Below are 17,182 nucleotides of genomic sequence, written 5' to 3'. Positions count from 1 at the left end.
ATACCAAATAAAAGCTTGAAATATCTATCTTTGTATGGACTGAGTCTATCTCATATGTTAGTTTCACCTTTTAAGTTGCATTACTGAAATAAATAAACTTTGCACAATATTCTAATTTTTCGAGTTTCATCTGTAGGAAGGTATCTTCAAGCTCCTTACACAAATTTTCATTTTTAACCTGTTAAACAGGTTTTTATGTCAAATTCCAACCCTTGAGGATCTTTATTATGCACCCTTTTGAAATGTGCAGACACGCTATGTGTCTCTACGCCTTTTTTAATATTCCGTATGTGCTCTTGTACACGTGTTTTCAGCTTCCTTAGAGTTCTCCCTACATACTAGAGGCCACAAGGGCACTCCAGCATGCAGATGACCCCCATACTTTTACAGGTAAGTTCTCTCCTTTTAACTTAAAAGATTAACCATTACTCTTAGGGTCCAGTCACACGTCCGCAATTTCGTTCCGCATTCTGCGGAACAGAATTGCGGACCTATTCATTTCTATGGGGCAGCACGATGTGCTGCCCGGATACGGAATTGCGGACCCGCACTTATTTTGCAAGCTCCACAAAAACCACACCATGCAAAAACATACTTGTTGTTTTTCTGCTGTTTTATGGATAGTTGACGATGTACTAGTTTGTTCTTAATATTTGGGGCTCTTCTAAATATAACAGTGGGTTTATCGGGGATCAATCCTCCAGGGACTGGGTCATTTTTTTAAACTGACCAGTTCTTGTGTATTGAGTTTTTAATAGCGCCTGCGTTACTGCTAAATTCTGTAATAAAGGCTATTTTTGCTAAATCACTTCCTTCTTCCTTTTTCTTTTCTTTTTCTATTCTTTTTTCTTTCATCACATCCTCATGTGACATAGTTTAGGAATTTTTTTTTCGTAACCTTTCTCTAAAAACCGCCCTTCAATTATTTGACTTTGTTCATAATATTTTTGTATATCAGTACAATTCCGGTGTATTCTTTCTAATTGACCTTTCGGTACATTTTTCAACCACAGTTTGTGATGACAACTCGTAGTCTCTAAATATGTATTTGTATCTGTTGGTTTAAAATGTTTTAGTCTTAACCTGTTCAGGACACAGGGCGTACCGGAACGCCCTGATGTCCTGGTACTTAAGGACACAGGGCGTACGGGCGGTGTGGCGGTGCCATCGGGGCCCCATGCGGCTGTAGGGGGGACCCGATGGCATGGAAGGCAGCGCGATGCCTAAGGAAGGCATCGTGCTGTCTTCCGGTGACGAGCCTGTGAGATCCAGCCCCCTGGATCTCACAGGCCGGAAGCTGTATGAGTAATACACCCAGTATTACTCATACAGCCAATGTATTCCAATACAGAAGTATTGGAATGCATTGTAAAGGATTAGACCCCCAAAAGTTCAAGTCCCAAAGTGGGGCAAAAAATAAAGTGAAAAGAAAGTTGAAAAAATAAAGTTTTCCCCCCAAAAAATTAAAAGTTTCAAGTAAAAATAAACAAAAACTTAATTTTCCCCAAATAAAGTTAAAAAAATTGGTAAAAAAAATAGGGGGGAAAAAAGTATACATATTAGGTATCGCCGCGTCCGTATCGACCGGCTCTATAAACATATCACATGACCTAACCCCTCAGATGAACATCGTAAAAATAAAAAATAAAAACTGTGCTAAATAAACCATTTTTTTGGTCACCTTACATCACAAAAAGTACAACAGCAAGTGATCAAAAAGGCGTTTGCCCACCAAAATAGTACCAATCTAACCGTCACCTCACGCCACAAAAAATTAGCCCCTACCTGAGACAATCGGCCAAAAAAGAAAAAAAATATGGCTCAGAATATGGAGACACTAAAACATCTTTTTTTTGTATTAAAAAAGCTGTTATTGTGTAAAACTTACATAAATAAAAAAGTATACATATTAGGTATCGCCGCATCCGTATCGACTGTCTCTATAAAAATATCACATGACATAACCCCTCAGATGAACACCATAAAAAATAAAAACTGTGCTAAATAAACCATTTTTTTGTCACCTTACATCACAAAAAGTGTAATAGCAAGCGACCAAAAAGTCATATGCACCCCAAAATAGTGCCGTCATCCTATTCCGCAAAAAATGAGATCCTAACTAAGATAATCGGCCAAAAACTGAAAAAACTATGGCTCTCAGAATATGGAGACACTAAAACATGATTTTATTTTGTTTCAAAAATTATATTATTGTGTAAAACTTACATAAATAAAAAAAGGTATACATATTAGGTATCGCCGCGTCCGTATCGACCTATGCCCTATAAAAATATCACATGACCTAACCCCTCAGGTGAATACTGTAAAAAAATCTAAATAAAAACTGTGCTAAATAAACCATTTTTTGTCACCTTACATCACAATAAGTGTAATAGCAATCAATCAAAATGTCATATGCACCCCAAAATAGTGCCGTCATCCTATTCCGCAAAAAATGAGATCCTAACTAAGATAATCGGCCAAAAACTGAAAAAACTATGGCTCTCAGACTATGGAAACACTAAAACATATTATTTTTTTTGCTTTAAAAATGAAATCATTAAGTAAAACTTAAATAAATGAAAAAAAGTATACATATTAGGTATCGCAGTGTCTGTGACAACCTGGTCTATAAAAATATCACATGATCTAACCTGTCAGATGAATGTTGTAAATAACAAAAAATAAAAACTATTTCTTGTTACCTTGCCTCACAAAAAGTGTAATATGGAGCAACCAAAAATCATATGTACCCTAAACTAGTACCAACAATACTGCCACCCTATCCCGTAGTTTCTAAAATGGGGTCACTTTTTTGGAGTTTCCCCTCTAGGGGTGCATCATGGGGACTTCAAATGGGACATGGTGTAAAAAAAAAAAACAGTCCAGCAAAATCTGCCTTCCAAAAACCGTATGGCATTCCTTTCCTTCTGTGCCCTGCTGTGTGCCCGTACAGCAGTTTTAAGACCACATATGGGGTGTTTCTGTAAACTACAGAATCAGGGCCATAAATATTGAGTTTTGTTTGGCTGTTAATCATATGTACCCTAAGCTTTGTTACTGGGAAAAATAGAAAATTTGCAATAAAATTGAAATTCTGAAATTTCATCTCCATTTGCAAATATTTGTAAAATCAGTTTTGAATACCTTGAGGGGTGTAATTTCTTAGATGGGGTCACTTTTATGGAGTTTCTACTCTAGGGGTGCATCGGGGGGCTTCAAATGGGACATGGTGTAAAAAAAAACTGTCCAGCAAAACCTGCTTTCCAAAAACCGTATGGCATTCCTTTTCTTCTGCGCCCTGTCGTGTGCCCGTACAGCGGTTTACGACCACATATGGGGTGTTTCTGTAAACTACAGAATCAGGGCCATAAATATTGAGTTTGGTTTGTTTGTTAACCCTTGCTTTGTAACTGGGAAAAAAATTATAAAAATGGAAAATCTTCCCAAATTTCTTTTTCTCTGTTTTCCATTAATTCTTGTGGAACACCTAAAGGGTTAACAACGTTTGAAAAATCAATTTTGAATACCTTGAGGGGTGTCGTTTCTAGAATGGGGTTATTTTTGGGTGGTTTCTATTATGTAAGCCTCGCAAAGTGACTTCAGACCTGAACTGGTCCCTAAAAATTGTTTTTTTGAAAATTTCTGAAAAATTTCAAGATTTGCTTCTAAACTTCTAAGCCTTGTAACATCCCCAAAAAATAAAATATCATTCCCAAAATTATCCAGATATGAAGTAGACATATGGGGAATGTAAAGTAATAACAATTTTTGGAGGTATTACTATGTATTATAGAAGTAGAGAAATTGAAACTTGGAAATTAGCAATTGTTTACAAATTTTTGGTAAATTTAGTATTTTTTTTATAAATAAAAAATAATTTTTTGGACTTCATTTTACCAGTGTCATGAAGTACAATATGTGATGAAAAAATAATCTCAGAATGGCCTGGATAAGTCAAAGCGTTTTAAAGTTATCAGCACTTAAAGTGACACTGGTCAGATTTGCAAAAAATGGCTTGGTCCTTAAGGTGAAATAAGGGGTTAATGACACCTTCCTCCATGTAAACAGTCAAATCCAAAATATTACCAGAAATTACGGCTGGGATTTAAACTTAGTGTTGCCCCTGACGAAGCAAGCGAAAACGAAACCATGGTCGGGCAGGTGAAAAACCGAGGAAATACTTCATATGATTTTATGTGTGCTAATAATTTTAATCTTGTGAGTATAAAAATAAATGCGTTACCAAAAACTTGCAGTACTTTACTATGTCAAGCTCTTTCCGAATAACATCTAGGAAATAAAATAAATGACTGAGATTGGAGTTGGAGTGCAAGCCCAGTGATTAAATACAAGTACCAGATACTCTTTGCTTCTGAGTCTCACCGAACAGTTTCCCATTGTCAGCCTCATACTGTATCATGTTCGCTTGTTTGCACCAGGCAATTGTAAGGTCGAATGGGCATCCAAAGAATGATTTGGATATGCTACAGCTTCTGAGCATTTACCCAGTTGCTGAGAGACACCTTTGATATCTGTCAGAAGAAACAAACGTAGGATTGGCTATTTTGGACGAACGTATTACTCAGGAAAGGAAATGAAACGATTAGAGGGTAAAAATTTAGTTTTTGAATGAAAAGACCTGAGCCATTTTGTTACTAATAAAACAAAGACATTCTTTGAATTGTTTGGGATCCACGACGTGACAGAATACTGCAGTGATCCTCTAAGAAGCCATGTGAACGTTCTTAAGGTGGTCAATAATACCTCAGAAATAGGAATTGCTCTGATAAAAAAGGTTTAACGAATCGGTCAGGGACAAACAACAAAAACAATTCTTGTTGAGGGTAGTCAAGCAACACAGAATAGTCGTCACCAAGCTAACAAAAGAAGGGATTGCATCGCTCAAAGTTGATTAATATAACACATGTTTTGCCTATCATACCACCTATTAATCTTAGTTTCGAGTTTTAATATTATTTTAAGTTTGTGATTTCTAGTTTTCCCAATAAAAGTAATTAACATTGAAAAATCATATTTTTTGACTACTTTTACAATACTGATCAAAGTGTGCAACCTCTAAATATTATACAATCTTTTTGAAATTTGGCATATATATTTTTTACATCACTGACACTCGGGACGTAAGAAAAGTCTGCAAAAAGTTTACATTTTATTTTTTTTCATTACAAAATGAAACACCCTAATGTACAGCATTATGCGTCCGCAATTGTATGGAGCGTGTTGCTGCGGGGTGAGCCCTCTCCATACGTGGCGGGTGCCACCCAGCCACAATGACGGGAACAGTGATCAAGTCGAACCTGACCATTTAACCCTTCAGACGTGGCCTCACTTTGAGGTAAGTCAGAGGGATGCATCAATTTTAGCTCACAGTGAACGCCATGATGGCAAAACACCAAAAACCTTGTGTTTTTCTTCAATTTTACCCCACAAATAATTTTTTCCCCCATTTTCCAAAATAGGACTGGTTTTTAAGGAGTTAAGGAGGAATGAAGCCTTTCTTAAAATGTTCAGACTTTCTGCTTTTCTGGGGTAATAGATGCTCTGTGCATTTGTTTCCAGATTCTCAGTATTAGGTGCTAGGTTAAATGAGTCATGTCAGTGTGTTCTGGGACATAGAAAGCCTTTCATTGCTGCTAGCTTTGGAATTTACTGTGTTTGTTTGCTGAGTTTGATATTTGATTTACCTCTGACTTACTGGGTTGTATTACCCAGCACCGTCAGTTCATTTTCTACCTGAATGCTATTACTATCTCCCACCTCCTACATTGCTGGACTGTCATCTTCCTTCATCTGCTGCCATCAGAACTTGGCTCCTGTCCTCTCTGGGTGAAATATTTCTGTATATTTGTTGCACATGTGTCATATATTTTTCTTCTGATCATTTGGTTATAGTATACTGTAAGTACTGGGAATATCTGGGTACCAAAAAACAAGGTTAGTACTTGGGCAAGGCAACTGCTATAGGTGAAGTCTAGTTCTGCAGTCTTGTGTACCATCGGCATAATTATAATTACAGGAAGTAGGAGGCATTGCAGTGCAAAACCTTACTCTTGAGGGTTTCCCCAACTTGCACAATAGAAAAAGTAAAAGAATGTAATTGTCCACTTTATTCTAACAATCTAGCCTGAATGTGTAATTATTAATTGGTGTAAATGTATCAGTGTCTGAAACATTCAGTGTTTAGTAGTGCAACAATGCCATATATTGGTGACTAAGGTAATTCATTTGTATGGGGGCACACATCACAGACACTTCAGCTGGAAGGATGGGTGGTAGCAACCAAACTCAATACAGTCTTTTATACAATTTTACTAAGATGTGCTGCCACTCGCTTACTCATAATTACTTGAAATAAAGTGAAATTGCTGTACAATTGCTGTAAAAAATTAGAGACAAAACCAAATTAGAACCTTAGCTTAAAACAAAACAGTAATAGATTTAACCAAAAACCCCAACTGAGATCATTTACACATAAGTTTGTAAAAAAGCTATAACATTCACAATTAACATTTTTTCCTATAGAAAAGTTTATGGGAAAATGAAAGAAAAAATACTATACTCAAAACATGCCGCAATTTGAAAAATTACAAGGGACCAAACAGAGGTGTAGCTAAGGGTTCAGCACTCTTCAGAACATAAAAGCAATTACAGTGCAGTTATATCCAATGACTTACAGTTGACATGTCTGATTGGAATCATTCCTGAATACATTGGAATACTTTTCCTGTTTTTTTTCATTTTGCCTGGACTACCATGACAACTTCTTCCATGACTGGAAGTCAGCATAGATTGTAACAGAAAGAGTGCCCTAGAAAGTAATATGGCCCCTATTTTGCCCCACAGATAATAATAATGCCATTATTACCCTGTGAGTGCCCCTAAAAATAAAAATGCCCACCGTGCCCCATAAAAAATAATAATGCCCCATTAAAGCCTACTAAAAAGTAATAATGCCTCATGTGCTTCCTTAACAAATATTTATGCCTTTTACTCAAATAACAAATAATGCCATCGGTGCCTCCTGAATAAATAAAACCCTCATGCCCCAATTGCCAACAGAATTTTTTTCTTACCTTGTAGTCATGTTACATCAATCTTCTGATGATCACTATGAGTCATGTGATGACATCTGATGTCCTGTGTGGGTTCTGGTGCTCAGTAGGCTACATGCCTAAACTGACCTGCAGCTTAGAAGATGGAAATTCTAGGGTAGGGAGCCTGTGCAGGGGCATGCACAGAATTCATAGTACCCCATAGCAAAACAGTTCGGGATCCCCTGCCCCGTCCGGTTTCCCAGTAGGCATGCATCAGTCACACCCAGATGAATTTACTTTTTTTGAAATACATTTTTATTAAACAAAATATTTATATAAAGCCACACCTAGCCTCACCCAGGTTTTTCGGCTTCTGTGTCAGAAAAAGTGGAACAGGTGCTTAATAAATATGGTGCTTATCCTGAGCACCATATTTCTAAAGGTATTCACAGCAGACAACTGGCACAAATACATTAATAAATCTTATGCTCCCCTTCTATTACAAACCTGGCTGTCTGCAGCCACCACTAGGGGGAGCTCAGTGCATAGGAATTTATGCAGTTACAATTAACTAAATTAGAAGCTGTAATAATCTGTTTGCACTGAGCTCCCCCTAGTGTCAGCTACATGAAAATGCACTGTTTTTACATCATGAAGAGAAGAATGAGTTCAGTGCTGGGCCCCATCCCAGTTGCATGGTCAGCCTCCATTAAAGGGGTTGTCTCATCATAGACAATGGGGGCATATCGCTAGGATATGCCCCCATTGTCTCATAGGTGTGGGTCCCACCGCTGGGACCTGCACCTATATCGGGAACAGAGCCCCACAAGGTGATGGCTAGTGGACTCTAGTCCGGCCACCACCAAGCTGGCTTCCCATAGAAGTGAATGGAAGCGCACTGTGCATGATCTCCCATTCACTTCTATGGGCTCGACAGAAATAGCCGAGACAGCGCTCGGCTATTTTTGCCAGCCCCATAGAAAATGAATGGAGGACGGCTGCGCATGCGCATGCGCAGTGCTCCGTTATCTACACAGGTGCGGGTCCCTGCGGTGGGACCCACACCTATAAGACAATGGGGCATATCCTAGCGATATGCCCCCATTGTCTATGATGAGACAACCCCTTAAAGGTATGCCACTGAACCTGTGGTTCCCTGGTCTGCCAAAGGTTTCAATTGTATCTGTGTCCACAATAAGCGATACATATGATAGTGGTGATCACTGGCCACTCTAATTCTGGCTGGGCTTACCATGCCCCTGCACCAGCACAATGTCAACAAAAAAGCAGTATTTGGAAAAAAAAACATAGTGTCATTGAGCTTTATGATATACGTTCATATCACAAAAAAAAGGAACCTGTGATGTGCTTTCCCTTTATATGTCCTAAGTTGTGCAATCAGGATATTGATGAGGACCTGGAAAGTGTCTGCTCTATTTTAGACATGACATTGATTGAGAAATGTGTGAGGAAGTTCCACAACACTCGGATGTATATATAGGTATATTCATTCATGCCATGTAATCATTCATTCCACTTGGTTATCGCTAAAGATACTAGTTGTATGCAGAGCAACACACACTATTCAAGGAATTTATGTTTTTGTTTTTCCTCAAAAAAGAGACCATTGGAGTGTGCTATAGAAGGTAAGACCAGATTTAATAATTATTAATTTCCTAGCACAAGATTTTTCCTGTATAGCCTTGCACTCCCTTTTTCCCTGCCCTTTAATTCCATATTCACCTTTATCTAATTTCTTATGTGGAAAAGTGAATGCTCTGGTTTTGGGGTAGTGTGACTGAAATTCACATTAGGAGACATCAATTGTTACCTATTTGCCCTTCCATCTGGTCGAAGGCATTACAATTTGGATTTCTGATTGATAAAGAACACAATATTATTTACGGAATTTCTAAATGACTCATAATTTGATAATTGCAATGGTCATTTATAACAATATAAACATAACAATAAGAATGGGGCATATTGGTTAGCACTGCTGCCTTGAGGGGCTGGGGTCCTGGGACCAAGGGCAAGACCTGCATGGAGTTTTGTATGTTCTCTCTGTGTCTGGTGGGTTTCCTCCTACACTCCAAAAACATACTGATAGGTAAATTTGTCATTTAGATTGTGAATCCAATAGAGACAGGTACTCATGTGAGTGATGTCCATATCTATGCTGTGGAATATGTTGGCACTAAATAAATGACTAAAATAATATTTTAGGATTGGTGTGGTCAATGTACCTCACAGCCACAAATTGTTAGCTCGACTCAAATATACATAATGATACACAGAACAGCCATTTTCAAACGGACATTGTATAGTTCCTTTTTTGCATCCATCTTACACACCTGGACCTCCACTGGTCATCAGAATCGGAATCAGAGCACCACAGCTTTCTATGGTGTACTAACTCCAGTTCTGGTGAACTTCAGGAGGACTGGCCTGGTGTTGCATTTATAATACAGACACAAAAAAGCACCCATATTATGACTGTCTGAACATGGTCTTATGATTAGCAATCAATCTTTGAAAACATGGAATAATAAATTCAATAATTTTGATTGTTACTGATAATTTTGGTGCCATAAAGGTAATCAGTTATAATTATTGGTTTGTCAACAAAATGCTTACATTTACCGGCAGGCATAGTACTGTCAAATATATCCAGATATATGTTTTTGAATAAATAACATGGTTATCCTTTCATTAGAATAGGTAAAGTGGGGCCAATGTATGGCTTCCCTTAGCTATAGATTGCTTAAGGTTTAAAGGAAATCTGTCACCAGTTTTATGGTGTTCTCACTAAGGCCAGCATAAACTAGTTACAGATCCCCTTAGCAAAATACTGGGTCACTTTCAGTTTTACTAAAATCTTGTAATCCAATACATGCCGATGAGTACTGAATCTCCGAGTCCATCCCCTGCTGCTAATTCAGTTAGGAAAAACTGTCTCACAGGAGCGGAAAAAGCCAGAAGCTCATGTATATGAGGATTTGATGGCATGATCTGGAGCTGTTTGATCCTAGCAGCATAAAATTGGTAACAGATTCCCTTTAAGTAACTAGACCTCAGTGATCAGCTAATTGCTGGGGTGATTTGTGTTTTAAAAAGGGGCTGTCTAGTTGAGGCAACACTCTAAAAGGGACTGTCCAGCTTCACTAGACCCCTGTACTGTTTTGTAACTGTTAAAAAAATAAAAAAAATACTCACCTGCACCTCACTGCTCTGTTTTGTCTCCCTTCATCAGTCTTCCAGTCCCCTCCTGTAAACCTCTGGATGGACGGAGTCACGTGCATTGCTGTAGCCCGTGTCTGGCTACAAAGGTTATGTGACCCCAAGTGGCACATGAACCAGCAGTGACATGCTGCTTGGGAACACATCACTGATGCCTTTCATTGGCTTCAGCAGTGATGTGTCCCCGTCTGTTCTGAAGTTTACAGGGCAGGAAGACCACTGAAGGAAGCCAGAATGGAGCGGCGGGGAGCAGGTGGGTTCGAAATTTCAACAGATACAACAAGATGTCGGGGGTCTGTTAAAAAAGTTCCCGAAACTGGACAACCCCTTTAAACACTGTGCCAAGTTAGTAAAGACTACAAATGCAAACTTAAACCTTGTTGCTCAAATTATCCTGGTAGTTATTACTTGGAATGGTAGGTCTAACCTTTGTCTGCTGTAGTATAGCCAGAACCTATGTTCCCAAACTTCAGTACATGGTATTATCTTGGAATTTCTGGGGGTTTTGGACTGTTTGGTGGCATTTTTTATGGTCATCAAAATCAGGTCAGCAGAGGTCTGACATCCCCCCGATCAGCTGTTTAAGACATAAGCGTGCTTTATGCTTTTCTACGTCAGATTATTTTGCGTCTCTAAACATAGAGACAGCACGATGACTCACAGTTTCATTATGCATTTAGTTATTTGCATCTTGCAGTGACACTGGCGTAAGCAGCATCGTGCAATGACTAAGATACTCCTATGCACTTGTATGCACACATTACCATGGTTAATATGTCACGTTACGTTACATGTTACGTAACTATTTGATGTCAGTATTTTTTTTTTTACAGGAACATGTGGTTTCCCTTGATCATATTTGGAACATGTCTTTTAGAGACTTCTGGATTTAATGTTTACCGGTTGAATACTGGAGGTAAAGTGTCTTACATGTCATAATAACAGTAACATTAAAAAATAAATGCACTTTATTACATTTTATCATTTATGGTTCAAAAAGGAGATAACAATCATACCGGACCAGCAAAAATTGACCCAAAACAAAATACACAGTCCAACCAGTGTTACATGAACTAAAGGAAAAACAAGAAGAGCCTTTTACAATCAGTCATCTGATGTTGATGAGTGTCCCAAGAGTGAGTTGAATGAGTGTACCAAGGTTTCAGGAATTTATCAGTGGTACCTTGCAAGAGGGCCACCGAGTATTCAAGCGATCCCAGATCTTGAATTCTGACATAGGTCAAGTCTCGATGGAGGAGCTGAGAGCTTTCAGTAAAGGGCAATCAAGCATTTAGAATGTGAAGAAGCAGCCTGGCCCCGGGATCCCAAATATTTTTAGGAACCAGATTGAGCAATAATATGGGTTAAAGGAAATTAGGAGCTTATAGATATCTGTTATAAGTCCCTTGGCTAAGGGACCCTGAGAGCAAGTTTGCTCAAAAGATAAGAGGGATGGCAACACGGGATGCCCGACAGTGTATAATTCTGTGATAGTGAAATGCAGCACTATGTGAAAGACTGAATTTAGACTGAAGGTCAGAGAAAGAAAGGAGGTAAAAGGGTTAGTCAAAGTTAGTAATACGTCATCCGCAAACAGCGAAATGGAGAGCGATTTGTCTCTGATCAGGATGCCATGTATATTCAGATTATGATGTATATTCAGATTATGATGAATAAGGGCTGCTAGGGGTTCAATAGTCAAAATGTAGAGGAGAGGGGACAGAGGACATCCCTTATGAGTCCCATTAGGGTTTGAGAGAAATGGAGAGTGGGCGTGTGGTAATTTGAGTGGTGGTAAGGCATGGAACATAAACTCCCAGTCCAGGCAGTCAAAAGCTTTTTCCGCATCTAGGCCCAGCAAAAGGGCCTCAATGCCTCCCTTATTAGCCTTGTCAATTAGGTAGATCACCTGTCTGGTGTTTTCTCCTCCTTATCGGAAAAGGACAAAGCCAACTTGACCTTTTTGGATCAGGTGATGGAGCCAACAGTTTAAGTGGTTCGCCATTAACTTTGTAAATATCTTCAGATCAGAGTTTAGAAGACTTATAGGGCGGTAGCTGGAGCAGTCATATAGATCTTTTCCAGGTTTGAGGATAACCGTAATGAAAGAGTTGCATCGAGTCAGGGACAACTTCAACTCATTAAATAGGAACATCATATAAGGTCGTAAGAGGTCTCCAATGGTCTTATAATAACAGTATGGTAGACCGTCTGGCCCTGGGGATTTACCGCCAGGCAAATCTTTGATGGTATCTCTCAGCTCCTCCGGCATAACCACTTGAGTTAGATGATTTAAAACCTCCTGGGATAGGGTAGGCAGACGACACTTAGTAAGTAAGGCGTCCAATACCGCATCCCAATTGGCCACATCGTCTGGAAGGAAGGGAGGGAATAAATGGAGGAGTAGTACGAGTGAAAAAGTTCTGCAATTCGATTTAGATGGTACTGCAGTGTTCCCTGATTATCCACTATGGAGTGTGAGTTAAGGCCAGCCTTGCGATCTTTGAGTTGGCTGGCTAGGATGTTATGAGGTTTATTAGCAAAGGTAAAAAAGCATTGTCTTGAGTAGCGTATCTATCTCTCAGCCATCGACAAGAAAAGAGATTTTACACGGTTAAGCAAATCTATAGCCTACTGCAGTAAGCTTCTCATGGGGCACGAGTTATGAGCTTGCTCAACTAAGCGTAAGGAGTGCACATAGTTGCAATATTGGGCTTCCCTATCCTTTTTAAGATGGGAGGATAGAGATACAGCCTCCTCGAAAGATCGCCTTTTGAGCTTCCCACAGAATGCCCTGCAAAGGTACTGTGGGTGCGTTGTCTTTAAAATAATTTTTCAGAATGGTGCGTAGTTCAGTACATACAGTGGCTATAAAAAGTCTACACACCCCTGTTAAAATGTTAGGTTTCTGTGCTGTAAAAAAATGACAACGATAAATACATTTTTTCCACCTTTAATGTGACCTATGAACGGTACCACTCATTTGAAAAACAAACTGAAATCTTTTAGGTGGAGGGAAGAAAACAAAAAAAAAAAAAATAATAATGTGGTTGCATAAGTGTGCATCCTATAACTGGGGATGTAGCTGTGTTCAGAATTAAGCAATCACATTTAAAATCATGTTAAATAGGAGTCAGCATACACCTGCCATCATTTAAAGTGCCTCTGATTAACCCCAAATAAAGTTCAGCTGCTCTAGTTGGTCCTTCCTGAAATTTTCTTAGTCTCATCCCACAGCAAAATACATAGTCCACAGAGAGCTTTCAAAGCATCAGAGGGATCTCATTGTTAAAAGGTATCAGGGTACAAAAGAATTTCAAAGGCATTAGATATACCATGGAACACACTGAAAGACAGTCATCATTAAGTGGAGAAAATATGGCACTACAGTGACATTACCAAGAACTGGACGTTGATGAAAAGACGAGAAGAAAACTGGTCTGGGAGGCTACCAAGAGGCCTACACCAACATTAAAGGAGATGCAGTAATATCTGGCAAGTAATGGCTGTATGGTACATGTGACAACAATCTCCCGTATTCTTCATATGTCTGGGCTATGGGGTAGAGTGGCAAGACGAAAGCCTTTTCGTACGAAGAAAAACATCCAAGCCAGGCTACATTTTGCAAAAACACATCTGAAGTCTCCCAAAAGCATGTGGGAAAAGGTGTTATGCTTTGATGAAACCAAGGTTGAACTTTTTCTCCATAATTCCAAAAGATATGTTTGGCGCAAAAACAACACTACACATCACCAAAAGTACACCATCCCCACAGTGAAGCATGGTGGTGGCAGCATCATGCTTTGGGGCTGTTTTTCTTCAGCTGGAATTGGGGCTTTAGTTAAGCTAGAGGGAATTATGAACAGTTCTAAATACCAGTCAATATTGGCACAAAACCTTCAGGCTTCTGCTAGAAAGCTGAACATGAAGAGAAACTTCATCTTTCAGCATGACAACGACCCAAAGCATACATCCAAATCAACAAAGGAATGGCTTCACCAGAAGACGATTAAGTTTTGGAATGGCCCAGCCAGAGCCCAGACCTGAATCTGATTGAAAATCTGTGGGGTGATCTGAAGAGGGCTGTGCACAGGATATGCCCTCGAAATCTGACAGATATGGAGTGTTTTTGCCAAGAAGAGTGGGCAAATCTTGCCAAGTCAAAATGTGCCATGCTGATAGACGCATACCCAAAATGACTGAGTGCTGTAATAAAATCAAAAGGTGCTTCAACAAAGTATTAGTTTAAGGGTGTGCACACTTATGCAACCATATTATTTTGTTTTATATTTTTTCTTCACTCTACCTAAAAGATTTCAGTTTGTTTTTCAATTGAGTTGTACAGTTTATAGGTCACATTAGAGGTGGAAAAAGTTCTGAAATGATTTATCATTTCACAGAAACCTGACACTTTATGTGGATTAGCCAGGAGAGTCTCATTCAGATGCCAGTGCCTTTGGCAAAGAGGGCATATGGCCACTGCCTGTGCATTGCGGACCGCTATTTGCGGTCTTGAGCATGGTCACGGTCACGGTCACTTTCATTCATAAAAAATTAAATCAATATACTTATTAGTTTAAGCAATAGTATAGAGCGCTTTGTATGTGTAAGATGTACAAATGTACACACTTCTTTTTTTTCTTAAAAAAATGTAAACATTTTTGTCTTGAAATCTTTTGTAAGAGTTTGAAAAATGTGATAAGAAAGGAAATATATACATGTTTTCATAACTGTCACTGTTTTTTTAATATATATGTTTTTATGTTATATCAGTCTTCAATTGTAACGTCAATCAGTAGCACAAAAGAAAGGTCTAAGATGTTCCCTAAAAAATATCAAATACATGTAGGTTGACTCAGAAATTTAGGTATTTGCAGTTAGATAGGACCCTTGTTAAAACTGAAAAATTGGCCTGATAAGAAAGGAGGATAAACACTCTGGTAACGAAGAGGTTAAACATGCATAAGATAAGCATATATATCTACCCTGAGAGAAAATAAAAACAAAATTACATAAGGACAGACTGCATTGTCCACATGTCACTTTATTAAACAGCCCAATGTTGCAGATGATTGATGGAAGAGAAGCTTTCCCTCCTGGCAATGGCCTGCTCACTAGTGGAGGAGACCGCTGCTATTACATGCAGCGATCTCCTCCGCAGCATGGGGAGGAGTGATCACTATGCCATCGCTAATCCCCATGCTGTATAGTGGTTTGCCGGCAGCAGATCGTTATTAGACACCACAATCTGCCATCTGCAAAAGGTAATTTTTTACATTCGGATCAAAAGATTCGGATTGCCGGATGATCAAGCGTTTGCTCATTCATTGGCAATCGATGGCAGCATTACACTGCCATATGATTGGCAGTGTAATAAAGGCTTTAGAGTATACACTTAAATACAAAAAGCGGGGGATTGAAACTAACAAAAAACATGTCCACAAGCCCCAAAGCAGAAGTATTACATGTGGAAAGCAGAAGTGATACATATTTTATACAAGGGAATGGAACTACAATGAAACTTAAAGTAAATGTTTAACCCCTTCTACCCCAGGCCAGTTTTCACCTTCCTGCCCAGGCCATTTTTTGTGTCACTTTATGTGGTATTAACTTTGGAACGCTTTTACTTATCCAAGCCATTCTGAGATTGTTTTCTCGTGACACATTGTACTTCATAATAAAGGGATAAAGGACGGCTCACCTCTGGTTTGGGATGGCAAGGTGCACCAAAATAGATGTTGTACCCAATCACCAAGAACAATAGTATTAAAAAGAAGTAAAATGGGCACTCATATATCTAGATCACAAGGTAGGCAAAGTGACTCAAATATTAATTTATTAATAGCGATAAGTTGAACAAATTTATATGAGCAATACACAATAATAATGTACCCTAAATAGAACTAATTTCCCGAAATCAGCATAAAATAGTAAAACTTATAAAATTGATAAAATAAATATTACAACTGTCCACTGTTATAGCTGATAAAAGATCCAAGTGTCCAATCCAGTGTTAATAGGTCCAGTCTGGCATTAGTAGATGTAACACAGTACTTTTGTCTTCTATTATCTACAACAGTGGTTTACAGCAAATATATCTCCAGAAAATAAATAAATAAATCAGTGAGTGAATAAATAGATGAATAATAAGTGCACAGTGACTAATAATGACCAATGGGTAAAATGCAGCATAAACTGCTACATAAAATCCACTGGATCAAAAATATGTAATTATAAAACAATAAGTGAGATAATGTGTATGGATAAATATATAAATATATTTCTGAAGAGTCAATAAAGTGGCTGTATACCACTGATGCCGCAGTGTTTCTTTAGTAGTAAAACATGTGGCCTAAAATCCTGGTTTGGTCCGTACAATTGTCCACAAATATATTCAGTCTGAGCAGATATCTGCCTGAATAGGCTGTATGTTTGAACAACCGCAATATAAGCAGCAGGATACTTGGGCAATGTTATAAATATGTCCAGCAATGTTGCGCAATATTCAAACAGCAAATCAAGATGTTTGGGCAGCAATATACATATATCCAGCAGTGTTATGGAGCTGTATGGCTCTTACTCACATATCGTCCTATTCCCACCGTGGCGTCCCACGTAGTGTAGAAGCAAACAGGACTTGCCTTTGGATAACACAGCTGAATTAGCTGTTAACGATGCTGTATCCACCCGGCTGTGAGCAGAAATGCTGGCTGTGTCAGGCTGCAGATCCACGTCCAATGTCTTTGCTTGAGGTAGATGGATATTCTGCCTCTTTGGATCGATGATAATAGTCCTTTTAGAAAGCGCTTTCAATCCAATACCGTACAAAGTTGTTGCCGGTGAGTTGTCAGATCCAATTGCTCCTTGCCAGACGCGTTTCAAAG

At 38.8% G+C, this 17,182-nt stretch overlaps 1 protein-coding gene across 2 annotated transcripts in view; it reads left to right on the top strand.

Moving 5' to 3' along the window:
- Positions 1 to 8,552: 8,552 nt before the first annotated feature.
- LOC122932735 (interleukin-1 receptor type 2-like) overlaps positions 8,553 to 17,182 on the top strand; it is a 34,326-nt gene continuing 25,696 nt past the window's right edge. For both annotated transcript variants that reach the window (XM_044287328.1, XM_044287329.1), the window contains exons 1-2: positions 8,553 to 8,704; positions 11,132 to 11,214. In XM_044287328.1, coding sequence (XP_044143263.1) covers positions 8,655 to 8,704; positions 11,132 to 11,214 — 133 coding nt within the window. In that variant the 5' untranslated portion in view covers positions 8,553 to 8,654. The remainder of the gene's footprint in view (positions 8,705 to 11,131; positions 11,215 to 17,182) is intronic.

This window comes from Bufo gargarizans, chromosome 3 (assembly GCF_014858855.1).
Source record: "Bufo gargarizans isolate SCDJY-AF-19 chromosome 3, ASM1485885v1, whole genome shotgun sequence".
In the NCBI taxonomy this organism is placed as follows: Eukaryota; Metazoa; Chordata; class Amphibia; order Anura; family Bufonidae; genus Bufo; species Bufo gargarizans.
The sequence above is the reverse complement of the archived record's forward strand: the minus strand, read 5'-3'. Positions and strand labels throughout refer to the sequence as shown.